Source organism: Castor canadensis, chromosome 14 (assembly GCF_047511655.1).
Source record: "Castor canadensis chromosome 14, mCasCan1.hap1v2, whole genome shotgun sequence".
NCBI lineage: Eukaryota > Metazoa > Chordata > Mammalia > Rodentia > Castoridae > Castor > Castor canadensis.
In genome coordinates, this window is record NC_133399.1 from 49,256,471 (window position 1) to 49,283,808 (window position 27,338).

Genomic DNA, 27,338 nt, shown 5'->3' on the forward strand with positions numbered 1-27,338 from the left:
CCCGTAGCCCTTTCTTGCTGTTTGACACTGTAGAAGGCATCTGCTCATCTGTACTTGGACTTGGAATAAACTCCTGTGTCCTGCGCCTCTGACCTCCTCCTCATTGGGCCTGTTTTGTCTTTGCTGCTGTTTACTCTGAATTTCACCCTTTGTCCTCTCCCCTGCTTCTCCCAGTTTCTGGGGAACGTGAGCCTGCACTGGTGGCTGCTGACCACTGGTGTCCAGTGAGTCTCACCTGAGCCTGGCAGGCAGTGGGTCTTGGGGAGGATATATATCCTCAGCCTGTCAGCTTCCCCTGAGGACAGGAGTCATCAAGGTACCTGTAAAATGGAAATGAGCAAGAATCCTGCAGCCACCTGGTGGCCTGAGCCAGACAGGCCAGTCCACCTCTGCTTTTTGCCTGTAGCTGGCCTCACCAAAAGACTAGCCTGATGTCACCAATCACCTTTTTTGCCTTTATTAATGAGCACTAACCACTCAGGCCCTCACCCACCCACATCCAGTTCTCCCTGCCTGCCCTCCCCCCACCCCCATCCTGTAGGCACTCTGGCCCTGTCAGGTCAGTCCTGGAACCTTCGGGCCTGCATCCTCCTATAGTAACTCTCTGCTTCCGCCTCTGCTGCCTCCCGCTCCCCCAGTCCAGGGGCCACCTGTCTACGCAGTGTTGACTCGCGGCTGGCTGGGCCCAGTGCTCCGTCACCTGTGCCCAGTGGAGGTAGCCCCTCACCTGTGACCAGGTTGACAGTGGCCACGACACCAAAACGTGGTTCTTCCTGGTCCACATCACTGACTGAGGAGCCTGGGGATACACCTGGTGGCTTGGGCCCACCTCGGAAACTGCGGGCTAGGTCCCCCAGCTCATACCCACCTTCACCCTCCACCCCCTTGGCCCCACTGCCCATGGCCTTCCACTCCCAGGGTGTGTTGCCTGAGGACAGGTGGACCACAGGGTGGTGAGGTGCATGGGCATCAATGGTGACAATGCTGGCTGAATCACGGTCTGATGGTGACCGGTACTGGGAGGAGTCGGAGCTGGCACTGGAGGATGAAGCTGTCTCAGCAGCTTTGGGGCCAGGCCCGCCTGGGGCCTTGGACATGGCAATCACCTGCAACAGCCGTGGTGGGTTGGCCATTCGGGGCTGTGGCGGAGCTGAAGCTACAGGGGCCCCACCCTTTTCAGCCATCATGAGCCACTTAGCACGTACTGCAGCACTACTCTTTGGGGACAGACTGGCCCCTGCCTGCACCCCCTCCTCTGGAATGTGCACGAGTGGCTGTGGCCCTGGCCGTGGAGGGAGGATGACACGGGGCCCGAGCCCCGGCCGCGCCTGCACTGTGGGGTAGAGCGAGGGTGGGATGGGCCTTTCCACGTCCTCCTCCTCCTCCTCCTCTTCGTCCTCTTCCTCTTCCTCCTCCTCCTCCTCCTCTTCCTCCTCCTCTTCCTCCTCTGCCATGGGCTCAGCAGGTGCCCGCAGGTGTACGGGGCTGGCCTCATCAGGCAGCCCCAGTCCACGGCCTTCCAGCGACTTCTGCTTCCACTCGCTAATGAGCTGCTTGGAGCGTGATGCGTCAAGCGGCACATGGATGGTCATATGGCGGCGGGCAGGGTCGTCAAGGGAGGGTGTGCTGACACGTGGCAGGGTGTTGCTGAAGGTCACCATGTTCTCCTTGCCCATAGGGCTTCGTGGTGCCAGCAGGTCCACGTCCACACTGGCCCGCTTCAGGCTACCAAGTGATGTCTTCTCCCGGGCCACAGGCCGGGGCACACCCTCCAGCCGTCCTGGTGGGCCCAGCTCATCAGTGCTCACCGACTTGTTCTGGTAAACTGAGTCATGGCCCCGCTGGGTCAGAGCCCTCAATGCATCCTTGGTAGGGGCTGGAACAGCAGGTTTCTCTGCGGGTGGGGCTTGGAAGTTGCCCACTGCGTGGCAGGCCTGGGGGAACACAGGTTCAGTGTGAGGTTGGTGACCTCCTGGAGGCAGGAGCCTGAAGGTGGTAAAGGCAATCATTTCCCAGTGGGCAGACCCTTGCCTCACAGTCACTGCAAGGTTGACAAGTCTGCACCAGGCGCCGACTCCCCATCCCCAGGGCAGATATGATACACAGAACCCCAGGGCATGGTCACCTTCCCCCCTCAGACCCTGGGGCAAGGCTGTCAGACTCCACAGGGCACTGTTGCTTCCCCTCTCAGACCAGGGGCACAGCCACTTCCCCTTTGTCAGATCTCAGGGCTGCCAGTTGCCCCCTCAAACCTTGGGTCAGAGCCGCCTCCCCTTTCAGGCCTCCTCGGCAGCCAGATTCCCCCATTCAGAGCCCCTTGGAGGCCAGCCTCCCCTAAGGCTCCTTTGGTGGCAAGCCTCCCCCTTTAGGTTCCCTTAGAGGCCAGCCTCCACTCAGTCCCCAACCACTCACTAGGTAGGCAGCGATGCCAGCCCCGATGAGGAAGCCGGCGTAGACGTCCACGGGGTGGCTGCGGTACTGGGTAATCTGTGTGAGACCACAGACGCCCGCAGCAATGGCGAAGGCAAACACCAGGATGGGCTTCAGAAGCTTTGTGGTGTCCGAAATGACTGAATTGAAGTACATCTGGGGGTGGGCGGGGGCGGGCAGTGAGACTGTGGCCACATCCCCCTGGGTGGGCCAGCAGTGGCTTGTGGGCAAGGCTGTGGGGACTGAACTCACCGACACATAGACTGCTGCAAAGGCTGACAGTGTGGCATGCTGGGACGGGAAGGTCTTCCTGTAAGAGCAGACAATGTGAGCCCCGCTGCTGGAGGGCTCTGTGCCTCAGTTTCCCCATATGCTCACTGTGTGGCAGAGCAGGTGGTGCTCCTACCCTGGGGCTGGGGCCCAGCTCACCGTGCGGATAGGATGGCATGGGTGTCGTGGCCAGAGCAGATGTCCTGGGTGATGTACGGATTGGCCTCGCAAGATGTGCCCAGGAGGGTATAGTTCGGCTTGCAGACAGTGAGGAAGAAGGGCGCATGGTAGCCGGTGGCCAGCTGGATGACATCAGTCACCAGGGCCGTGGCACAGAGCCCAAACACATGGACACCTGTGAGGTGGGAAAGTCAGGGCCGGGCAAGGGACCTGGGAGTCTGAAGCCCTGGGCATGGACTTCAGGGGAGGAGCAAGGTGTCATCCAGCAACTCACCCACAAACCGCACAGTACGCCTCAGGAAGGAGTTGAAGTTGCAGCCGCCAGCATTGATGCTGCCCTCTGCCCCGCCGGGGCCCCCACCGTGGCCCCACAGCCGGGACTGCAGGCAGTAGAGCACACCCTCGCCAACCATGATCTGCCCAACAGGGGTGTTCCATGCTCAGGCCAGCTCTCTCAGAAAAGCACCCAGCCTCAGACCTCTGCCCGAGCCCTGCACAGTACTCACTGAGGCCGCAGGGGCCGCAAAGGCCAGGCTGAGCAGCATGAGAAGCGGGATGAGCTCCTCGTGGGTCTCCACGTAGGGCATGGACAGTGTGCGATCATAGCACTGGAAGCCCACCTTGGCTGGCTTGAAGAGATCCGTCAGCTCCAGGAAATACAGGGACACAATGGACGACGCCACAATGGGCAACTGTGGGCAGACAGCAGAGCAGGGTCACCCCCACTTCCTCACCCAGTCACTGCCCATCCTGCCATGGCTTCAGCTGTGTACATTGTCACTCACCCAGTTGTGCTTCCCATCCACAGGTGCAGCTGGTGTGGCCCTTCCACACCCACAGATCACTTCAGCAGTTGAGGGGTTCCTCAACCCACCATCCACCCACCCACTCACCCATTCACTCATTCATCTGCCCATACACCATCTATTCATCCATTCACCCACCCACCCATTCATACACACATGAATACATTTATCTATCCATCCACCCATCCATCCATCCAATCATACATACATTTATCTATCCATCTACTTGTCCACTCATTGATTCACCCGTCTGTCGACCCACCCACCCATCCATCCATCCATCCATCCATCCATCAATCCATTCACTTATCCATCCATCCACCCACCCAACCAACTACTTACCCATCCATCCACTCACCCGCCATTCACCTGACCATACATACATACATTAATCTATCCATTTACCCATCCAACCACCCGCCTATTTACTCATACATACACACATACATTTATCCATCTGCCTATCCACTTATCCATCCACCCATCCATCCACCAACTCATCCACCCACCACACATCTACCATCTACACATACCTACCTACCTACCTACCTACATCTATCCACCCATCCACCTGTCCACCCATCTACCAACTTATTCACCCATCCATCCACTTCCTCCCATCCACCCTTGGTTTCTTATCCTAGAAACAACAAACACATCCCTGTCCCTGTGCCCCTGGTCTAAGCTGTGCTTCCCTTAAACACTTACTTGGGTGCCGGCCCTCCTCAGAGAGGCCCTCCCTGAACACCATTCCTCTGTCCTTGGGCTGCTTTGTTTTGTTTCCTCACCCCCACGTGGCAGTCAACCACACAGCCCCAAAAAGGCTTCGGCATATGATAGGTGCTGAATGAATGGAAGGTCTGTGGCCCCTCATTCATGCCTCTGCCCTTTTCCCGCAACCTGGCCATGTGCCCCACGTGCTGGGCCCAAAACACTATGTGACATTTCCTTTTTATTTATTTATTTTTTTTTCCCAGTACTGGTGTTTGAACTCAGAGCCTTCACCTTGAGCCACTCTACCAGCCCTTTTTTGTGGTGGATTTTTTTGAGATAAGGACTTGTGAATTGTTTTCCTGGGCTGGCTTCCAACCACAATCCTCCTGATCTCTGCCTCCTGAGTAGCTAGGATTACAGGCGTGAGCCACTGGCACCTGGCACTCATGTCATTTCTGATCTCCCACCACCCTGTTAGTACAGACCCGGTATCATTGATCCCTTTTACGGGGGGGGAAACTGAGGCTTGGGAAAGCTTGCCACTGAGCTCAGGGTAGAAATCCCATGGAGGCAGCAGGGCAGGGTCAAGAATTCAAGCTGGGAGCCTGGGCAGGGGACAGAACGTATTGGACAAGACAGGTTCCAGGGTTGGGTTTGTGTCCAAAGAGCATTTATTGAACACCTGCTGCGAGGTCCAAGACAGTGGGCCAGACTTGAATCCTGCAGCTGCCACACACTTTGGTTTTCTCAGCTGTAAAATGGGAATAAAAAAGGAGCCACTTCCTGGGACTCAGATGTGAGAACTGGATGGCACATACACAAAAAGTGTTTAGAACAGGACCAGCACAAAATGGTGCAACTATTCCTGCTGTTATTGTCATCAGCACGATTTGGTGGCTTGGGCAGCCAGCTTCAAGCCACAGGAAGGGTTTGCAGTGGGGTCCTGAGCACAGCCTTAAAAATATCAAATCCTAGCCGAGCCAGGTGGTATGCATCTGTAATCCCAGCACTCAGGATGCTGAGGCGAGAGGCCAGCCTTGGCTACATGACAAGACCGTCTTAAAAAAGAAAAAAAGGTTTCTAATTTAGGGTACTTCCACTTATGATGTACTCCCACACCACTGGTTTTTCTTTTTGTGGGGGTGTACTGGGGTTTGAATTCAGGGCCTACACCTATACCTTGAGTCACCCCCAGTCCTTTTTTGTGATGGTTTTTCAAGATAGGGTCTCGTGAACTATTTGCCCAGGCTGGCTTCAAACTGCGATCCTCCTTATCTTTGCCTACTGAGTAGTGAGGATTACAAGTGTGAGCCACTGGCACCCAGCACAACTGTTGTTTTTCACTTTTGGTACAGTGTTCGATGATAACTTACATGAGATATTCAACACCTTGTTCTAAGTCAGGCTTGTGTGAACTGACTTTGTCATACCATGGGCTAAGCTAAGTGAACTGAACTCGGTCTACATGGCTGGGCTGAGCTAGGATGGGCAAGTTCTGTGTGTGTGTGTGTGTGTGTGTGTGTGTGTATTTATCTTGCAACACTGGGACTTGAACTCAGGGCCTTCACCTTAAGCCACAACTCCAGCCCTTTTTTGTGATGGGTATTTTCAAGATAGGGTCTCGTGAACTGTTCAACCAGGCTGGCTTTGAACCTCGATCCTCCTGATCTCTGCCTCCTGAGTAGCTAGGATTACAGGCATGAACCACCTGTGTGCAGCAGTTCTGTCGATTTTTAAAAAATGTTTTAACAGTACTGGGGTTTGAACTCAGAACCTACCACTTACAAGGCAGGTTCTCTATCACTTGACGCATGCCCTTATCTCTTTTTTGCTTCAGTTATTTTTCAGATAGGGTCTTGAGTTTTTGCTCGAGCCCAGCCTTGGGTCACAATCCTCCTACCTTATGCCTCCCAACTGCTGGGATTACAGGATCACACCACACCTGGATTATTTGTTGAGATGGGTCACAATAACTTTTTACCCAGATTGACCTTGAACCACATTTCTCCCAATCTCTGACTCCCAAGTAGCTGGGATTGCAGTCATGAGCCACGCCACCTGGCAGTTGGGTGTATTATATGCATTTTCACCATATGATATTTTCCACTTGCAAGGGTTTATTGGGCCCCGTACTAAACGGAGGAATATCTGTACTCCTCCACTAAGGCAAATCTAAATTAGAACTGCAATTCAGGTTTTCACTCACAGATTGGTCAAAATCCAAAACGTTGCTCACACACGGGTACCGGGTGAGGCTGTGGGTGAACACTTGAACTGGCATGCACAACTCTGCAGGCTCCCCCTGTGGAGAAGGTTCAGGGGTATATCTTCCAAAAGAACTGTACCTTTCTCCTCTGAAGACCCACTCTTCCAGCACTTATCCTACACCAAGCTCACTGCTGGATGGATGATACGGGAATCCAGGAACCTTCTTAGAAGGATATCTATGATGATGAAGGCCAGGAAACACAGAAAGTGTTTGCTACTGGGAGGCAAGAGTACTACACAGCAGGGAAAAGGACTGGACACCTTACATAGGTCATTAAGCCAAGGACTTGGCTGGAAAAAAGCCCTTGTATTTAAGAACAGAACCTTGTGTTTAAAAAATGGGGAGAAGGGTCTAGAGGCATGGCTCAAGTGGTAGAGCAGTTGCCCCATAAGCAAGAGCTCTGAGTTCAAACCCCAATACCAAAAAAAAAAAAAAAATCTAGAAAGAAAGTCTCAGTGGCGAGTGCTTGCCTGGCATCAGGAAGGCCCTGGGTTCCATCCCTAGCACCAAAAAAATTTTTTTTAATGGAGACAGGCACCAGTGGCTCATGCCTGTAATCCTAGCTACTTGGGAAACTGGGATTCAAGGATCAACGTTCAAAGCCAACCATAGGCAAACAGTTTGCAAAATCCCGTATTTTGGATTGGAGGTGTGGCTCCAGAGGTAGAGTGCCTGCTTTGCAAGCTTCAAGCTGACTTCAAACCCCAGTCCCACCAAAACAAACAAGCAAACAAACAAACAAACAAAAAACAGTGGCTGGGTGCTGGTGTCTTGCGCCTATAATCCTAGCTACTCAGAAGGCAGAGACCAGGAGAATCGAGGATCAAGCCAGACCTGGCAAACAGTTCAAGAGACCCTATCTTGAAAGAACATCACAAAAAAGGGCTGGTGGAGTGGCTTCAGGTGAAGGTCCTGAGTTCAAACCCCAGTACTGAAAGAACAAACAAACTAAACAACGATGAGGAGGGGGAGAGCAGAGGGGCTGCAGGGATGGAGCTGCCTCCACCTTGACTTGGGGAAGGGACAATCAACCTATTGTCATGGGAACAAAAATGCCATGCTGAAAAACAAGCATTTTCTACAAGCCATGTAGGTAACAGTTAACACTGGCTACTGGTAAGAAACCCACCTAGGATGCATCTGGACTCCAGCCTGGCCCAGGGCTTCAGGACTCAGTCTGGCTGTTAGCTTGGATGGGAGCACAACCTCCACCAGGGCCCCTAGTCCCCTCCTAGAGCCAGGCTTTTCTGGCAGGCTATCCAAGGAGAGACAAACATCTCCCTTCACCACCCTAAGCACTTAGTAAGCACCAGGTGGCTGCATTTATTGTCTTCCATTTTTAGAACAGTCCTAAGCCTGCACCATGTGGTTGGCCAGCTCTAAGCTTCCTAAAGGTTCATTTGAAGACCAGGTAGCTGTGATCCAGGGAGACAGGGGCGTGTCACCAGCACTCACACTCACCTCAGGCCTCAGATCCAGGTGCACAGCTCCCAGCCCCACTCCTTCTGGCCTGACCCACCCCAGGCCAGATCCTCGCCTGTGCCCTTGCTGACAGCCCCACTTCCCAGCAGTCACCCACACTGTTCCCATAGCTCACAACACCAGTCTGTGACTCTGGAACTCCTACTCAAGCAGCAAAGCCCGTCACCTCTGTCCCACCCCCATCCCCCACCTAGTCTTAAGTGCCCTGGTTCTGCCGGCCCCATGAGGCTGGGGACAGGGATGCCTTCCTGGCTCCCCAGGAGCGGGGGGGGGGGCATCTGAAGCGAGACAGAACAGAGGCCTCTCCCTGGCACCACCACCGTGGCCCCCACGCACCTCCACGAAGTAGAAGCAAGGCAAGAGCGTCATGCTGTCCTTCGGGGCTTTATTCTTCTCCTTGGTGGAGATCATGATGCCACGGGCGCCACAGGCCGTGGTTGGAGGGGGACAAAGCCGCGTTGGAGAGGAGGACTCGCAGACTCAGCTCTGGGGTGACCCAGTGTCTGGCGCCGGTGGGGAAGGTGAGGGGAAGAATGCACAAAAACAGCCCAGGGAAACTGAGGTGGAGAGGAGGGCGACCCCGGGGCCTCCGCGGATGCCCAGCGGCCCTGCTTGATGATCGTGCACTCGAAGGGGGATCGGGAGGGACTCCGCGAAGAGGGCGGCACCCGCCCGGCCTGGGGGTCGCGGTTCGCGGAGGAGCGGGATCCGCGTCCGCCCGCAGCCCCCTCACCTGGCGCGGCCGGTGCGGGAAGGGCGGAGCTGGCGGCGGGGGCTGCGGAGGCGCCGCAAGCACAAAGCGCGGCCCTCCGCGGGGCGGGGCGGGGCGGGCGGGAAGGGGCTGCGGGTCTCGTATGAGCCAAGACCCCGCAAAGGCCTGGGCGTGGGGCGCAGAGCGGGGGCTCTTTGTCTGCGCGCGTCGGAGGCGCCGCGCGCGCGTGCGTCTCCCGCAGGCCGGGCCTCGGGCGCGCCGTCCGCGCCCCTGTCCCCGCCCCCGGCTCCGGCAGCAGCAGCCGGAATCCCGGTATCGGGGTCTGGGCCACAAGGGGGGCGGGGCCACGGATTCCCTCTGTGCCACTCCTGGCGCCTTCTGCGCGCCTTCCGCGCTCGGGTCCAGCGGCGCGCGGCAGGGCGGGGTCTAGGTTCGGGGTCTCGGACTAGCTCTGTGTCTCACGGTCTCTCTGTCCCTTGTCCCCACACCCCGCATCGCGACCCCCGCGGCCCCTGTGCCCGCTGCTCGCCGGCGCCGGTTTCCATGGCAAGCTCCGTGGGCGCCCAGACGATCCTAGACAAAGAGGGGGGGCGAATTGAGAGGTGGGCGGGGGACTCGCCCTCTCTCCCCTCTCTTCCTTTCTCTTCTCTCTTCCCTCCCTTCCATTTGCCCACTCGGCCTATTCTCTTCATTCCCTGTGGTCTTTGAGACCCTAGCTGGGGCTTCGGGCTCGGGATGAATTAACTGGCTCGGCACTTAGGCTTGCTGTCAATGCACACAGCCCTATGGAGTAGGGACAGGCTGACATCCATTTTTCAGATAGGGAAACTGAGGTCTGGGCAGCATAGGTCACTGTCCAAATTTGCCAGGTCCCAAAAGACAGGATTTTATTTTGTCCCTTTAATTCCCATCTCCTGAGCACCTCCTTGAACGGTGGCTGGTGGGTGACCCATGAGGAACTGAGGCAGAATATGACTATGGGGTGGGGGGTGGGGGGGCTGCACTCATTGAGCTACTGTTTGCAGCCTCTGCTCTTTACTCCCACTCAGCCCTTCCACCCCATCCCTCCCAGATCTTGCCCTTTTTGTGTCTTTGTTCCTTTTAGTCACAATATTTTTCTCAAACTGACTCATGTTTTCAGAGACTCATCTCCATGTTTTCAAAGATTTTCTGCCTGGTAACCGTGTGTTCCTCAGGTTTGGAATTCTGCTTCTGGCCTCAGTCCCCTGGCCTGTCATTGAGAAAAGCAGACACTTCTGCCCCACAGAGGACAGCCCAGCCACCTGCCGCAATGGGACAACAGCAAAATGGCAGCAAGTTGGAAGCAGAAGGTGGGATACCCTAGGGGGAATTTGGGGCTGCCCAGACCCAAGGGCATTGCCATCCACTCAACACCCAGTGACAAGAGAGGACCACCTGCCTGGGGACTATCATTGGCTTGTTTCCTGCCCTGAGACTTTGGAGGCCTGGCTAGCCAGCACAGATGGGTCCCACTCAGGTGTGATGCTGCCTCTCCTCTCTGTGGCCCAGGGCAGTGAACCCTGAGACTGGCCCCCTGGCTGTGCATTGGGTCTCAGTTTCCCCCATCAACTAGCAGAGGAGGAGCCTGGGCAGCCGTTGGGAATCTTGGTGTTGAAAGAAGGCCACAAACAGCCTTTAGAGGAGGAAGAGGAGGAGGAGGAGGAGGAAGAAGAGGAGCAGGAAGGTGGGGCAACAACTCCTTGGTGCCTGGCTGGGGGAAGGGTGCTCTCGAGGTCTCCTGACATTGAGGCCAGGAGAGGGAATGAGGATCATCAGAATCAAGAGTAGAGGTCCTCCTTCCTGCCAGATCCCTGGTGACGGGGATCAGGCAAGTGGCCATGGTGGCTGCATGACCCAGACAAGGGGCCTGGGCTTCAGCAGGAACAGGAGAGTTTTAGACCAGGGCAGGGCAATTGAATGTGCCAGATGCACAGATATGGGTCCACTTAGGACTCAGCACAGTTCATGTCCCTGTAGTGCAGATGGAAAAAGTGTGGCACAGAGAGGAGACCACCCTGAGGGCACCCACCTGGAAAAGAATAGAGCCTCTGGTACCAGAGTTCATGAGGACCTCTGTGCTCTGGGGAAGATGGCCAGCAAGGGGCAGATGGAAGAAGTGGGACTGAGGAGAGGTGAGACCAAATACAGGAGAACAGGAAGGTGAGATTCGGGGTGAACAGGAAGGACCAGATCCAGGCAGCCTGAGGTCTGACCTAGAGGCTCAGCTGAAGCTAGACCTGTGCTCTAAGACCCCACCACTAGGGCTTGGGCAGAGGACCCCAAAGTCTACTTTTGGCCCTCCTCTCAGAAGAGTAGAGCCCTCATAGCTGCAGACATACAGTCTCCAAGGTGTGTGGGACCAGCCTGAGCCCTAAATCAAGCACTTTCACCTTAGAAATGAGCCCCATTTGAAAAAAAAAAAAAGATGACATCCACATAACATGGAATCAGCTATTTTTATGTTGTGAGTTTTTAATGAACTCACAATCTAATGCAGCCACTACCTCAATCTAATTCCAGAATATTCCATCACCCCAAGAGAAGCATCCCCATAAGCAGCCACCCTCTCCCCTCCCCAGCCACCAGCACCCATGAGTCCACTTCCTGTCTCTGGATTCTCCTATTCTGGATATTTCCTATCAATGGAGTTACACACTGGCCTTTTGTGTCTGCTTCTGTCACTGAGCACAGTGTCCTGAAGGTCTCTCCACATTGTAGTGTGTATCAGAGCCTTGTCCTGTTCGTCTGTTTGTGGCTGAGCGATGTTCCAGTGTGAATGACCACATTGTGTGGCCTTTTGTGTCTGGCCTCAGTCCTGCATCTGTCAAATGAGAGGTTGCAGCTGGCCACAAGCCCCAGAGAAGTCCCTGTCCTTCTGTCTTCAAGGCTGGGTCTGTAGAGGCTGAGGAACGCAGGACCTGGGCACAAGATGTGAACAAGGACATGGAGACTGTGTCCAGAACATAAAGACTGTAATTCAAAACCAAAAGACAAACAACTGATTAAACATGGACAAAGGACTTGAACAGACATTTCTCTGAGTGGCCACAAGCGCATGCAAGCTGTGAAACTTCATGAGTCACTTTGGAAATGCAAATCCTAACCACAGTGAGATGCCACCTCACAACCACGAGGACAGACATGATGAAAGCAAGGAGAGAAAGTGCTGGTCAGGAGGGGAGAAGTTAGAACATGTTTTGTGCCAAGGGAAGATGGAGCAGCCACTTGGACATCAGTCCCACAGTTGCTTCAGAAAGTAAATAAATGAAAGTTTCTATCCGGCATGTCCACTCCTAGGTGTCTGCCCAGGAGAAATAAGAACTTGTATGTGACCGTCCACAGCATTCTGATTCACAGCAGCCAAGAGGAAGCATTGTCCACGGAAGGATGTCCACAGCCATGGTCCATGGTCTATCCACACAGGAACATCACTTAGAGCCTGAACAGGATCAGGCTCTGACACATGGCACAACGTGGAGGGACCTTTGGACACCGTGCTCAAGGCCCCACAGCTGTGATTCTTTTGATAGGAGAACAGGAGAATCCAGAGACAAGAAGTGGACTCATGGGTTCCCGGGGGCCAAGCAGGAAACGGGGTGACTGCTAATGGGGACACAGCTTCCTTTTGGGGTGGTGGACTGTTCTGGAATTAGACAACTGATGCAAGTCTTAGTTGCATACTGCTATAAACGTACTAAAAACCACTGAACTGTGCACTTTACATTGGTGAGTTGTATGGCATGTGTATTGTTTCAATAAAGATGTCTAAAAATGGAAAAAAACATCACACACAGCTGACAGCACTCAGTCCCAGGCCTGCCCACTTTGCTGCCCTAAGCTTTGTGGGTACCAGACCCTGTGGGCAGAATGGGTACACTAAGGCCCAGAGCTGGCCTTATGACTGGCGCTAATGTTTGTTGGATGACTGCTACTTGTCTGCCATGTGTAATAATTAATTCCCATTGCCCTTGCCTAAGCTAGGAGATATGGCCTGTTCTACAGAGAAGGAAACTGAGGCTCAACTAGGCAGTTGCAGGAATCCAGGCGACCCAGGGTGCAGTTGGTGGTGGAGGTCTTGGGCAACTTCCTGTTATCTACCCAGTGGGGCTGAGACTGGATCCACGTGGGGGGGGCTTTGCCACCATAACCACTCTGTGATGCTCCCATGGGACACCTGGCCATACAGTGTCCTCAAGGGCCAATGGGTGCCCCCCCCGACACCCAGTGTTCCCTATCTGAGCTGGGGTGCAGCTGAGGGGCAGAGGTGGGCATGGAGAGGGACAGAAAAGGAAAGCAACTTTGGCCTACATCACACAGCCAGTCCTAGACGGAGTGTGCCAGGTGGGGACAGGCTGGGAAACACTGACTGAAGGACCCCTAGTTGCAGGTAGAGGAGCCTGAGGCCACCAGTGAAAGGAATTCACGTGAGACCTCTGATACTGGGGCCTCTTTTTGTATATATGGAGCTGGGATGGAAGTCAGGCCTGCACATGCTGGACAAGTGCTTACCCTCTGCCCTCAGCTAGGGCAAAACACAGCAGGGCTGGGGTGGGGCTCAGTAGTAGAGCGCTTGCCTAGCATGCAGTAATGGGTTCATCCCTGGGACTGCAAAAATTAAATAAAAAATATAGCATGTCCCATAGAAGACCCACCGTGTCCCCTTATGTAGTCCTGCTGATAGACACTGAAGGTGTCTCTCCAAATGTTCTCATCATGGAATCGCAGTGGCCTTTGCACGTGTTTCTTTTTTTTGTGCAGTACTGGGGTTTAAACTCAGGACCTCATGCTTGCTAGGCAGGAGCTCTACTGCTCAAGCCACCCTGCCAGCCCCAGCATGTGTTTCTTGTATGATTTCTCCCTGAGGCAGTTGCAATGACCCCTGGCCATCCCTTTCCCCAGAATTGAAACCCACCCTTTCCCACTCTGCTCGGGCTCTGGATATTAGGACAATTCACATTTTTTGCCAGTATGACAAATGGTTTCCTGCCCTGTCTGCCTTCCCAGGAAACTCTGTGTCCTTAGGGCCTTGTCAGATACTCCCCACTGATGTCTGATTGTGGGAGGAATTACTCCTTGTTTGCCCCCCCTTGTAGCATAGGAACCAGAAGCCCAGAGAGATCTAGAGATTTAGATGGAATTCCACAGCTGATAATGGCCTGGGCCAGGCCATAGACAGAGCAGTTAGGATTGCTGTCACTCCAGAGAGAGACAGAAAGAGAAGGACCAAGACAGAGGTAGAAATACAGAAAGACAGAAACAGACCAGGAGAGACACAAACAGAGACAGAGGCAGAGAGACAGAGGCAGACAAAGACAAAGACAGATAAAGGTGGACAGGCACCACAGGCCTAAGCCTGGTATTCCTGCCCTCAGTTTCCCCATGGTTCTCTATGGCCTGGGCCCCCACTCCCCTCTCCACCAGCCGTTTGCCGTTGGGCCACTCTCAGCTGGCACAGGAAGGGGCTGAGGTCTTGGCTTCCAGCCTCACTTCCCCTCCCAGCCCGACCCAAAGAGGCCCCTGAGTTGTGCCCCCACCTAGGGCTCCCCTCAGCCTCAGATCCTGACCTACTCATGTCTTCCCATCTCTCCCACTTTGTGCCTGTGTGGCCCCCTTTGCTCCATCAGGAATACCCATTGCATGTACCAGCCGGGTTCCAGGTTCACCTGGAGTGAACACATGTGGGGTGACCACACGTGGGGTGGCAGGACCTGGAGCATCCTCAGTGGAAACAGAACTTGATGGAAAAATACATCGAATAGGGAGTCCACCAGCTCTCAGGCCTGGATACTTATTTGTTTGACCAATCATATTCTCATTTTTTCTCTTTTTCTCTCTCTAATAGCTTTATATTATATCATAAAATTCAGCTACGTAACAATTCAATGGCATTTAATACATTAACACCATCTCGATCTAATTCTAGAACATTCTATCTTCCCCAAAAGGAAGCTCCATCCCCATGAACAGTCACTTCACCCCCTCCCTAGGCTTCGGCACCCACAAGTCCACTTCCTGGCTCTGGATTCGCCTGTTCTGGATGTTTCCTATCAGTGGAGTCACACACCGTGGGACCTTGTGTGTCTGCTTCTCCCACTGAGCACCTCAATGTCCCTCCACATTGTGGTGTGTGTCAGAGCCTCATTCCTCCATCCATCCATGGACACTTAGTTTATCATGCTCTTGTTTGTATGGAGTTATTGAACCCCTGTGAGATGGAGCCATTATCCTTCTTACTTAACAGATGGGGAAACTGAGGTTCAGCTTAGAGAGGCAGAGTTTCCAGCCCAGAAACACAAAGCACAGTAGGATTCAAATCCAGGCATCAAATGACAGAATCAGAAACACACGTGCCTTCCCCCAGAGGTTCTGTTGCTATTGTCACCTGCTTTTTTTTTCTTTCTCCGAAATACTGGGATTTGAACTCAGGGCTAAATGCTTGCTAGGCAGGTGCTGTACCACTTGAGTCACTCTACCAGCCCTGTTTTGTGAAGAGTGTTTTCAAGATAGGGTCTCAAGAATTATTTGCTTGAGTTGGCCTCAAACTGCAATCGTCCTCATCTCTGTCTCACCAGTAGCTAGGATTACAGGTGTGAGCCACCAGCACCTGGCTTTGTTTTAGTTTTAAGGCTATGTATCCCAGGCTGGCCTGGAACTTTACAGCCTCCTGCCTTAGCCTTCCAAAGGCTGGGATAAGTGTGTACCACCACATCTGGCTAAAATGTCTGTTGAAAGAGACATCCCCTTTCGTGGGTGATGTGGATGCCCCAATGAACTCTCAGTGGGTGGACATGGTGGGTAATTTCCAGGGATTGGGCAGAAGTATAACATAAAAATGCAGAGAAGAGCCGGGCACCAGTGGCTCACACCTGTAATCCTAGCGACTCAGAAGGCAAAGATCAGGAGGATAGAGGTTCGAAGCCAGCCCAGGCAAATAGTTCACGAGACCCTATCTTGAAAATCCCTATCACCAAAAAAAAAGGGCACCAGGCCAAGTTCAAGCCCCAGGGGTGGGGAGCTGGGCACGGCTTAAACCTGTAATCCCAGGTACTGGGGATTACTGGGAAGGATTGTGGTTGTTTGAGGCCAGCCCAGGCAAAAAAATTAATGAGACCCCATCTCAGTGCAGAAGCCAGGTGTAGTGGTTCACACCTGTCATCTTACTTACTTGGGAAGGCATAAGTAGGAGGATCACAGTTTGAGGCCAGCTCTGGACAAAAATGCACAACCATATTTGAAAAATAACTAAAGCAAAAATGGGCTGGGGTGTGGCTCAAGTGGTAGAGCACCTCCTATCAAGTGTGAATACTGAGTTCAAACACCAGTACCTCCAAAAAAAAAAAAAAATGCAGATGGCCGGACACTGTGGCCCAGGCCTGTAATCCTAGCTACTCGGGAGGCAGAGATGGGGAGGGTCATGGATCAAGGTCAGTCTGGGAAAAATGTTTTTGAGACCCCATGTCAACCAATAAAAAGTTAGGAGTGTTTGCATATGCCTTGTTATTCCAGGTACATGGAGAGCTTAAATAGGACTGCCATTCAGACAAGCCCAGGCATAAACATGAGACCCCATTTGAAAAATAACAAAAGCAGAAAGGGTTTAGGGCATGGCTAAAGTGGTGGACTGCCTTCCCAGCAAGCACAAGGCCCTGAGTTAAACCCCAGCACCACCAAAACCAAAACAAAACAAAACAAAAATGCAGAGAAGGGCTGGGAGTCAGTGCCTCACTCCTATAATCCTAGCTACAGGAGGCAGAGATCAGGAGGACTGAAGTTCAAAACCAGCCAGGGCAAATAGTTCAAGAGACTTATCTCGAAAAACCCATCATAAAAAGGGGTTGGTGGAGTGGCTCAAAGTATAGACCGAGTACATTTAAAAAAAAAAAAATGCAGAGAAGGGATAGAGTGCAGCTCCATGGTAAAATGCGTGCTTAACATACATGAGGCCCTGGGTTCAACCAAGCACCAGGAATAAAAAAAAGAAGGGAGAAAAATGCAGAGTAGAACAACTGTCCTTTGAGCGAAATTCCAACTAGTTGGAGTGGTAGGAAAGAAATCCAGTCAAAATTTCCGAAATCTGAAGAGCAAGCTGCTCTTCTCAGAAGATCCCCACAGGTCATTTACATTCTCCAGAAGGGAGACTGTAACCTGACACTGGAGGAACCAGCAGACAGGGCCTTAACAAAGTGGTCAAGTTCAATGTCATCAGCCTCAGATACATCCTCACCAGGGGGCTCTGTAGGAGGCCACAACCTCACATCTGAGAGCACCAGAGCTGAGTAACACCACAACCTGCAGCTCTTCTTTCCTGGTTTCCACCAGCAGTAGAGACCAAGGACTGTCCTAACCAGAGGAGGCTAGAGTTCCCATGAGGATGCACCCAGTATGGGGTCCAGGAGTTGAAAAAGGATAAGCCCTGAGATGCAGAAGAGGCCTGAAGATGAGGCAACCAACCGGGCCCTTGGGCCGTGAAATACGATGATGTTGAGGAAGCTGGAGAGGTGAATTCAGAAAGTCTTTGGATTTCTGGAAACATAAAATCACTTCGAAATGAATCCATACAGAACTGCTGTGGGAAGTCCTGAGTTCAGTGACTTCATTCTCTGTTTCCAAGGGTTTAAACTTTTCATAATGGCAAGTCCATTAGAAATAAGTAAATTGCTGAGCATGGCAGCATGTGCCTATAATCCTAGTACTCAGAGCAGGAAGATCCAGTTGGAGGCTACAAGACCTTGTTTCAAATAAATAAATAAACATACAAACGGGTGCTGGTGGCTCACACCATTAATCCTAACTACTTCAGAGGATTTAGGTTCAAAACCAGCTTGGGCAAATAGTTTGGGAGACCCCCATTCCCAAAATAACCAGAGCAAAACAGACTGGAGGTGTGGCTCAAGCAATAGGGTGTTTTTTGTAAGCACAAAGCCCTGAGTTCAAACCCCAGTCCCACCAAAAAAAAAAAAAAAGAATTAAAAAAAATAAATAAAAAAGAAATAAATATCTCCTCTGCACCTGGGCTTCTCCCTCTCAACACTTTTCACATTTGGGGACATGTGATACTTTCTCATGGTGGGGCATCCTGGGCCCTATAGGGTGCTGTACAATGTCCCTGGCCTCCACCCTCTCCATACTAGGAATTCCCTAAGTCCTGCCAACTACAAATGTCCCCAGACATTATCCAGTGTCTTCTGAGAGTCAAATGACCCAGTTGAAACCCCCTGGATCCAAGGATGTCATGGGCCCCAGGAGACTCTATACCCATGGTCACCTGCCCTGCTGAGGTCCTAGGATGCTGCTCACATTGACATCCACACACTGAGTGGGGAGGAGAGAGGAGGTCAACCCCAGAAGCTGGGGTCCCTTGGTTCACAGGGGCTGCCCCTCAGGACTGTGCTCTAATGTCTGGTGGGAGCAGGAATGGACTCAATTGTTTTCCCACAATAATTAATTCATTCTCTGTGGGGAAATCCTGGGCCCTGCAGGGTGCCAAGCAGTGTCCCTGGCTTTAACCCACTCATGCCAGGGATTCCATAGTGGTGACAACTACACATGTCCCCAGACATTGCTTACAGTGCCCTGGGGGACAGGATTACCTCTTGATTGAGAACTACTGCCTCGGAGGAAAAGAACAAAACCCCAAATCAAAACTGGCCAGGTAGAGGTCCATGGGGTCACATGGCCCTGTGCCCCTCTTTCCCCTCTCTGCTCTGTCCCCAGTGAAGGGTGCTTCACCCTAGCTGCTGAACACACAGAGTATATCCACCGCACTGGGTCACAGGACCCCATGGGAAAGGCATGGGTGAGTATCACCCAAGGCTGTGGCCGTGCTGCTCCCTGGCCCAGACCACTTGGGATGGGGTGGTTGGGAGCCAGTTTTCCACACCTCTATGAAGTTGGGACCCTGAGCCCAAGCCTCGTATCCTTCCTGGAATGTGGGTCTGACCCCCAATCTCTCTGCCAAGTGATTGAAGGAGGAAGTGAGGCTGCCCAGCCCAGTCATGGAGCAATGGCAACGGACTCCAGAGTGCTATAAGAAGAGCCAGGCAGGTAGGAACCGGATCCTGACGATGGCCCGAAGACACCAATCTCTCACCCCTGCCCTTGCTTCCTGTCTGCTGGCCCTGCTGCTGGGCGGTGAGTGAGGCCATGTGGCCATCTGTCTATCAGTTGATTCTGGGGAGTGTCCACCCCTGAGGCCTTGCCCTTTAATAGTTGGAGAGACTGAGGCAGGACCCCATCTGCTGCCTGGCTGAATGCCTTGGGGTAATGGGGAGTTTGACTCTGTTTCCCATCTGTGAAATGGGTTACCTTGTTGGCTGTTTTTTTTTTTTGTTTGTTTCTTAGAAGCCTCTCAGAGAATTTTTAGAAAGAATAATTATACTCCAGGTATGATAGCACATGTCTGTAACCCCAGCTGAAGGAGGAGGATTGCAAGTTCAAGGCCAGCCAGGGCTAAATCTGAAGACCCTCTTAAAACAACAGTAAAACACTGCCCCTCCCCAGGTGCTGAGCCTCCTTCCCACTGGTGGTCCACACCAGGAGCCATGGGATGCCCTTATACAGATGGGGAGTCAAAGCTCAAAGTTCAGGGTCTGTCGAGGTCACACAGCAAATTGAGGGTCCCTGCGGCCGGCACTGGGCCACGGGGGTGACAGTCACCTCCCCTAGGTGCAACCAGAGCAGCACAGATCGTGGGCGGGCGAGAGGCTCAGCCCCACTCTCGACCCTATGTGGCATCCCTGCAGCTGAGCAGGGCTCCAGGCAGCCACTTCTGCGGGGGCACTCTGATCCACCCCAGCTTCGTGCTGAGCGCTGCCCACTGCCTGCAGGACATGTGAGTGCAGGGACACCGTGGGGTGTGGGGGAGGCGGCGGTCCAAGGGGCAGCTGGGCCCTGTCTGGGCATCAGACCTGGTCTCCCCTCCCACTTCTGGCTTCACACTTGCTGGCCTGTCCTCTGGGGCAGTAGTGGGAGGGGTCGCGGGCTGCTGCGGGTGTGTGTTGGGGTGGGACACCAGTGAATATGAGGGCTGAGAACCGAGACTTGACCTCCCCAGCCCTGCACACTTGGTGACCGTGGTGCTTGGGGCTCACGACCTGCAGAGCCCTGAGCCAGTGCAGCAGACGTTCACCATCAGTCAGGTGTTTCGCAACAACTATAACCCCGAAGAGAACCTCAACGACGTGCTGCTCATTCAGGTGGGTGGGTGGAGTCTGGGGACTTCATCTCTACCGCCCTGCCAGAGGCACACACACCAGGATCCCATGGAGCTGGAGGGTTGGAATTCAACCAGTCCTCCTACACCTATGTTTCTCTCTTGAACATGCCAACCCCTCTGCCTCCGCCCCTGTTCAGGCTATGCCCCACGCCAGTACCCTCACAGCCTGGGCATCACACAACCGTCAGCGCCACCCAGGACTGTGGCGCTCCTGGCCCCTCCCACCTTGAAAATCAGCGTTCCCAGCAGAGAATTGTCTGAATTGGTCAACACTGGAGCCCTGGAGCTCAAAATAGAACTGGGCATACACTTGGTGCTCAATAAGTGCTCCGCAGAGGAAACAGCAAGGGTCGGGAGGCGTGGTGAGGGGCTCCCGGGAGGCGAGGGCGGGAGTATAGGGTGGCGCCGGGCCTGGGGACAAGTTCTCACCCGCCCGCTTTGCCCCAGCTGGACCGCCCGGCTTCCCTCAACGCCGAGGTGGCGGTGGCCCAGCTACCCCGGCAGGACCAGCCGTTGCCTCAAGGCACCCAGTGCCTGGCCATGGGCTGGGGCCGCCTGGGCACCCGCGCGCCGACGCCCCGCGTGCTTCAGGAACTGAACGTGACCGTGGTCACCTTCTTGTGCCGGCCACACAACGTGTGCACGCTGGTGCCCCGCCGCAGCGCCGGCATCTGCTTCGTAAGTACCCGTGCGCAGGCCCGGACCTGGGTTTGGGGGAGGGAAAGGCAGGGAGAGGGGTCCTGGAGAGAGGAGCTTTGGAGAAGGAGGGGCTCCAAGCATGGGGGGCCCGTGGGGAGGGCGGGGCCGTGACGGGGGAGGAGCCCCGGAGTGGGAGGGGCTCCAGGGAGGTAGGGCGGGAAAGGAGGCGGGTGGGGAGGGGGAACCGGGGTATGTTAAGGACTGGGAACGGAGACTCTGGAGAGGACGGCCTGGAGAGGGAGGAGCCCCGGAGAGGGAGGGCCTCCCCCCCCAGCCCCCCGGGAGTGTGGGGATAGAGGAGGACCCAGGGAGGGAAAGGCTTCCGGTAGGAGCGGAGCTCATGTTCTGGGTTCTGTTCCCACATCTTTGCTCAGTCGTCACTCTGAGCCTCCGTTTCCCCACCTGGAGGACGGCATGTCCACAGTGAGGGTTAGCAGGGCAGTGAGTGGAACAGCTCTGGGCCCCCCGTGGAATAGAGGCTCTCATGTTCTACCTGGGGGCGTTTGTGGGTCTGGGGACTCCTCCCTCCTGGTCCGTCTGGGACATGGGCGGGTATGGGTGACCTTTCCAGAATCCAGTGGTCCAGGTGCCCAGCAGGAGACCAATAAATGCCGTCGTCGTCCACTGGCCACCCCTGGGACCGGGACCCTTTTCCCGTCTCTGGGCCCTGGGGCATTGACAGACTTCTCTACCCCACCCCAGGGAGACTCGGGGGGACCCTTGGTGTGTGACGGCGTCCTGCAGGGGGTGGACTCTTTCGTGATCCGGGAATGTGCCACCCGCCAGTACCCCGACTTCTTCGCGAGAGTTTCCCTGTATGTGGACTGGATTCAAATGGTGCTGCGCAGCGCGGGAGGGCCGGGCCGCCTCCGGGTCGCCCTTCCACAGGCCAATCCGCTGGGCACAGAGGCGGGCAGCAAACCCTAATGGGGGAGTTTGGGCCCAGCAGATCTTTCCAGAAGGTTCTTGACACCATGGAGAGTCCTGCAGCCATTCCATCTGTCCCAGCCCACCCTGGGGCTCTCAGGAGGCAGGCAGGGAGCCCTGCTCCATGTGACCTCAATAAAAGCTGAAACTCTCTCCAGCTCCTGTCTGTCCTTCCCTCAGGTACATAGGGAGCTGGCCAGAGCCCCTTACTCGGGATGGGGATAGAGTGGAGGCTGGGCTCATCAGAGTCTCACTCCAGATGCCCACAGCCCCTCCTGTGGGGCCCTAGGCGAGTCACTTCTCATTTTGGTGCCTCAGTTTCCTCGTCTGGAAAATTGGTCATTCTGGCACTTCCTAGAACTGGCTGAGGAGTCCCTTGACCCATGGAACTCAGCCCTATGTCCCCAGCTTGGGGTTCCTTGAGGGCCAGTCTGTCATCACATGGGTGGTCAGGACTACTGTGGGGAGCATCCAGTCCTGTGGGTCCTGGTCCAGTTGTGGCAGACAGGAGGGCCTCCTGTGGGAAGTGGCAGTGTCTGGGCTGAGTGCTGAAGTGTGAATAGTACAGGAGATGGACTGCAGGCAAGGGCCCAGAGTCAAGAGCAAGCTGGGGGCCCAGTGTGAGGCCAGGCACTCAGTGAGACTGAATGAGCAGGGGCAGGAGATAGGGAGGAGAGCAAGTGAGGAGTGGCACCCTGGTGTGCACCTAGATGAGCACAGACTGTATTTCTCATGGGTGGGGCCCCATGGTGGCAGAAATGAGCCCAGAGGGAAAGAGGGTATGAGTCATAGACCAGCCCCAGAGAGAAGAATCTGGTAGTTGAGATTCATGGAGGGGCAGCTGATTTGATTTACTCTGTCACCACTTGGTGGCAGTGTACCAATTTAAGCAAGAGGGAGAACACCCAGCCTTTTCTAACTCTTTTAAACCTCCACCAGGATCACTTAGGGAGAATCTGAGACCTTACAGCAGCAGTGTTGGCACCAGACCTGTGCCGAGATGCCCTGGACCCTAGGAAGTGTGCACTCCTGAATGTCAGGGACTCTAGTGATTTTTAGGAGACCCAGGGGACCTTTTGGTGCTCAGCACGGGGGGTAAATGAGGTTTGCTGGAGGGAATAAGCCCATGGATTGGAATAAATAAAAAGACCCACAAAAAAGTTTTCTGTGAGCTGGTGTGTGAAAGACATTTCTATAAGAACGTCCCAGGTCTGGGAGGGAGGGTTGCGGCTAGGGGGCCTGTGAGCACCAAGGAGGGGGCAAGGAGGAAACTGAGTCACAGAGGGACTGATTCAGTGACCTAAAGTTCCACTGTAGGGACCAGAATATGAACCCAGAGTCAACACCCTTAGTCACCACGGCATGGATGAGCATAGTATACAGACAGTGCTCAATAAATGCAGCTGTAGCTAAATCTGGTCTCCTTGCCCAAACCAAACCCTTCAAGAGCTAGAAGTAGCTGAGGTTGTTGAAGTCCAAGAAGGACAAACTTACAGGAATGGGGAACAGGATGCTGGGCACAAGACTTGGGGGCTCCAGTGAGGGAGGGGTCCCCTAGGGGCCCAGGGAGAGGTCTGTGTTGCTGGGGTCCCCCAACATCTCCAACAGCCTCCTGCAAGCAGGATAGTCAAACTTACTTCCACACGGACACTTGCATCAAGTAGGACAGCATCCTCCCGCCTGAAAGATACACAGACACTTCTAACCCCAAAGCCCCTGCAGCCCATGCCCTGTGGCACTGGAGACCAAACCTTCCTTCTGATAAATAATGGTTAACAAGCTCCTGAAGACAGTGCTTTCTTAGGCGACAGCTTTTATAAATGTTAATTCATCCAACTACTGCTAACATCCTATGACTTGGAACCTATTATAGCTCCCATTGTATGCAGGAGGAAACTGAGTCACAATTCAGTGGCCTGAACTTCTGCAGTGGCAACTGTGATATGAATCCACTCAGCCACCACAGCGTGGGTGAACATAGTACACAAGAGGTGCTCAATAAATGAGCTGACCGTGGTCTCCTTGCCCAAACCAAACCTCCCCCTCAACTCCCTGCAAAGACATGCAATCCTTCCTTCTGCTCTTTTCCTTGACATGAAACAGCTGTGTATATAGCAGGTGCTCAATAAGTGCTCTTTGATTTCAAGACAGCAGGGTAGGAGTCAACCAAAATAGGAAGGGGCAAGACCAATTGGTGTGTGTGTGACCAAGCCAGGGGCAATGGACTGACAGGGATTGATCACCTGCTGTATGCCTGGCTACAGAGGAGAGCGAGCAGTGGTCCTCATTTGAGAAATATGGTAGTTCACATATCAGAGGAGCCAGGTCCAATGATTACAGCCTGGCCAGCCCTGGTGTCCCTGGCACCCATCCCACCAGTCCTGGAGATGTCAGTTGGTTCCCTCCTCTGTACCTTGCGCCTGAGCTGGGACGTTGGTCTTGCAACATCCCTGGCTGCCACCCCCAGGAGAGGTGTGTGGGGCAGGATGGGGGGTCTGGGCCTGGAATCCTGTTTCCATCTCCACTGTGGGGTGCCAGCTCTCCCTCCAATTCTAGACCTGTGATCTCCGGTCACTGCTGCAGTGGTACAAGGTCCAGTGCAGCTCAGGGACATGGGAGAGGATCTCCCAGGACTTCTGCAGGGCTTAGGGACTGATGGAAACCAGGTGGCAATGAGTTCCTCATTGTGAGCAAACATTAAAGGGGTGAGGGACAGGCCATGAGAGGCCACAGTGTGGGGAGGTGGCCACAAAGCTCCAGCCAGAGTTGGCCTCAATGTGCTGACCAGCGGTGAATCCCAGGATCTGGGTTAAAATTGCAGCTAACCCCCCTCCCACCAGATTGCTAGGTGGGCAACACATGGAGCAGGTTAAGACATGCCTCAGTTTCACTACCTCAACTAAGGAGCTAGCCCTGCCACCCTGGAAGAAAGTCAGACAGCACTGGGCATGGGAATGCTCAGTGCGGTTTCCTATTGCTGTGATTACGGTGCCCTGGGTAAACTGAGGCACAAGGGAGCAGCCAAGGTCTCTCAGATCCCGATTAGCAAAAATACATGATGCCCAGTGAAATCTGAATACAGATAAACAGTGACTAATGTCATAGATAGGTTGTCCTGTGCCTTTTTTTGGGACATGGTTTTACTTTAAAAAAAACAAAAAACAAAAAAGGATTGTTTTCCTAGCATTCATCTCGTGTCCTGAATTTGACCTGGAGGCTTGCCACAGCCCTTTGCTCATCACCCCCTCTGTACCTCGGGAGAGGAAGTGGGGCAATACCAACGGCCACCCTGTGTGAGATATAAGAGCTCCTGGTGGGCACCAGCTAGGGACAGGGACACCAGAGCCCAATGCCACCATGGCCTGTGTCCACCCACCCTCTACTCCTGTTGTCACATCTGTGCTGCTGGCCTTGCTGCTGGGTGGTGAGTGGGGACCCTAGCCATCCCCCTGCGGGCCATCTGGCCCTGGGTGTCCTCTCCCCTCTGCCCTGAATGTGCTTGGCCTGGAGGGTCCCTCTTCTTCATGGGGTGGAAGCAGCTGGGACAAAATCCCAGAAAAGGAAATGGAGGTTCTTCCCACCAGGAGCTGGGAGCTTTGGTACATCAATCTGGGGTTCCCTGGGCATCCTCTAGGGGTGCAGCCCAGCTCAAGTCCAGAAGGATGGTGGGCAGCTCCTCCTCTCTGTGCCTCAGTTTCCCCCCAAGACTTCCTAATGGGGGCTCCAGGGGTCATGTGGGCAGAAGGCAGCGGGCTTCAACAGGCACTCACTATCCCCATCCCGTGTGTCCCCAGGCCCCTCGTTGGCCACGGAGATCGTGGGTGGCAGGCCAGCCCGGGCCCATGCATGGCCCTTCATGGTGTCCCTGCAGCAGCGCGGTGGCCACTTCTGCGGCGGGACTCTGATCTCCAGGAACTTCGTCCTGTCAGCAGCGCACTGCGTAAACGGCAGGTGAGTGGCGAGGGACCTTCTCCCCTTCCCAACCTCAGTGTCCAGAGCGCTATGGGGCTCCTGGGGACCTGCCTTGAGCCCGGGGCCACAAACCTCTGGGTGGGACCACCTGGCTCCGCGCAGGTCAGGCCAGCCCGCGGGGTCTCTCTGCGTCCCACCCCCAGGACCATCCTCACTCCCCTTCCCCTAGAAACTTCCGGTTGGTGTCAGTGGTGCTTGGCGCTCATAACCTAGGGCGGCAGGAGCCCACCCGACAGACCTTCGGCGTGCAGCGCGTTTTCGAGAATGGCTTCAACCCCACACTCCTGCTGAACGACATCGTGGTCCTCCAGGTGCGCCCTGCAATGAGAGTCCAAAGGTGTGGGGCTGGGAAACATGCTGGGGACAGACTGTGGGGTCCAAAAGTACAGACCGTCAGTAACTTGGTAGCTCATCCTCTCTCTGTGTCTCCGTTTCCACCTCAGTACAATGGGGGCGTAACTCTCCCTTGGGCCAGCTGTTGAGGGGTTAAATGAAATGTTACAAGGAAAGCTCTCTGACCACTTGTCAGTCAACAAACCATCATTATTTGTCCTTCTCCACTCACCTTCCCTGTTGCTGAGAGCAGGGACAATCCGTCTTGAGAAATGGGGCAAATACTCCACCTTTGGGGCAGGTGGGAGACTCAAGAGTTCTTTCCTGCCCTGAACCCTGGCTTGCAAAACTATGACTATTCCCTGTGAGTGGTTTTATTGAGTACCTAGTGTATACTGACCTCCAGCCACAACTAGAGACAGAGATTGTGGTTGCTTCCACTTAATAGATGGGAAAACTGAGGTTTGGAGTGGGGAGGGTCATTGCCTACTGCCCACATGACACCCTGATTGTTTTCTCCCCTCCACTGTAGCTCAATGGGTCTGCCACCATCAACACTAATGTGCAGGTGGCCAGGTTGCCAGCCCAGGGTAATGGTGTGGACAATGGAACACAGTGCCTGGCAATGGGCTGGGGCAGACTGGGCAACAACAGGCCAACGCCCAGCATCCTGCAGGAGCTCAACGTGACGGTGGTGACGTCCCTGTGTCGCCGCCGAGTGAACGTGTGTACGCTTGTGCCCCATCGGCAGGCTGGCATCTGCTTCGTACGTACCCCATGCTCCCCTCTGCGCCCTGCCCAAGCTGCAAGGAGCAGCCAAACTACAGGGTGGACTTCCCAACTCTGGCGGGTGGGCAGGAATCCTCAGAATCCAGCCTTGGACCTTGTTTGCCTTAACAGGGGGACTCTGGTGGCCCTCTGGTCTGCAATGGACTGGTCCAGGGCATTGACTCCTTCATCCGGGGAAGCTGTGGCTCTGGCTTCTATCCTGATGCCTTTGCCCCTGTGGCAGAATTTGCAAACTGGATCAACTCCATCATTAGCAGCCAGGAGGACCATCTCCCTCTCCACCCCAGAGACCCTGCAAGCAGGACCCCCTAGGTTGACTGCCTCTGCCACCTGCTTTAGCTACTCACAAAGGCACAATAAATGTCTGCTCTGTTTTGTAGAAGGTATCTTGTGTTTGTTGACAGTGCAATTGATTGTCTAGAACAGTCAGAGTATGTGTGGCAACTCTTGAGTACTCTGCCACCAAGTGGCAGCAAAGTGAAGTCATGGCGGCAAGAAATGCGTCCTTTCCCCACTTTC

The 27,338-nt window shown here is 54.3% G+C and overlaps 3 protein-coding genes and 1 long non-coding RNA gene across 5 annotated transcripts; 3 read left to right on the plus strand and 1 right to left on the minus strand.

Annotated features, from left to right (window-relative positions):
- Positions 1 to 186: 186 nt before the first annotated feature.
- On the minus strand, positions 187 to 8,941 carry Plppr3 (phospholipid phosphatase related 3). Of its 2 annotated transcripts, XM_020175115.2 has the most exons (7): positions 8,488 to 8,939; positions 3,387 to 3,572; positions 3,155 to 3,296; positions 2,860 to 3,055; positions 2,683 to 2,740; positions 2,413 to 2,586; positions 187 to 1,934 (listed from the first exon to the last, which is right to left on the minus strand). In XM_020175115.2, exons 1-7 carry the CDS (start codon positions 8,560 to 8,562, stop codon positions 561 to 563), a joined length of 2,205 nt encoding a protein of 734 aa, XP_020030704.1. In that variant the 5' UTR covers positions 8,563 to 8,939; the 3' UTR covers positions 187 to 560. The 2 variants fall into 2 exon arrangements, with proteins under 2 accessions (XP_020030704.1, XP_020030703.1); XM_020175114.2 differs by having other exon boundaries at positions 2,413 to 2,740; positions 8,488 to 8,941.
- LOC141416844 (uncharacterized) lies at positions 8,594 to 12,605 on the plus strand. Its single transcript, XR_012441420.1, has 3 exons — positions 8,594 to 8,672; positions 10,060 to 10,194; positions 11,405 to 12,605. It is a non-coding gene; the product is annotated as an uncharacterized lncRNA (long non-coding RNA).
- A 6,243-nt stretch (positions 12,606 to 18,848) lies between these two features.
- On the plus strand, positions 18,849 to 21,878 carry Prtn3 (proteinase 3). Its single transcript, XM_074054478.1, has 5 exons — positions 18,849 to 19,015; positions 19,550 to 19,715; positions 19,938 to 20,079; positions 20,547 to 20,777; positions 21,501 to 21,878. Exons 1-5 carry the CDS (start codon positions 18,880 to 18,882, stop codon positions 21,723 to 21,725), a joined length of 900 nt encoding a protein of 299 aa, XP_073910579.1. The 5' UTR covers positions 18,849 to 18,879; the 3' UTR covers positions 21,726 to 21,878.
- A 3,116-nt stretch (positions 21,879 to 24,994) lies between these two features.
- Elane (elastase, neutrophil expressed) lies at positions 24,995 to 27,201 on the plus strand. Its single transcript, XM_020175112.2, has 5 exons — positions 24,995 to 25,149; positions 25,520 to 25,676; positions 25,867 to 26,008; positions 26,563 to 26,796; positions 26,931 to 27,201. Exons 1-5 carry the CDS (start codon positions 25,083 to 25,085, stop codon positions 27,129 to 27,131), a joined length of 801 nt encoding a protein of 266 aa, XP_020030701.2. The 5' UTR covers positions 24,995 to 25,082; the 3' UTR covers positions 27,132 to 27,201.
- The last annotated feature ends 137 nt before the right edge of the window (positions 27,202 to 27,338 follow it).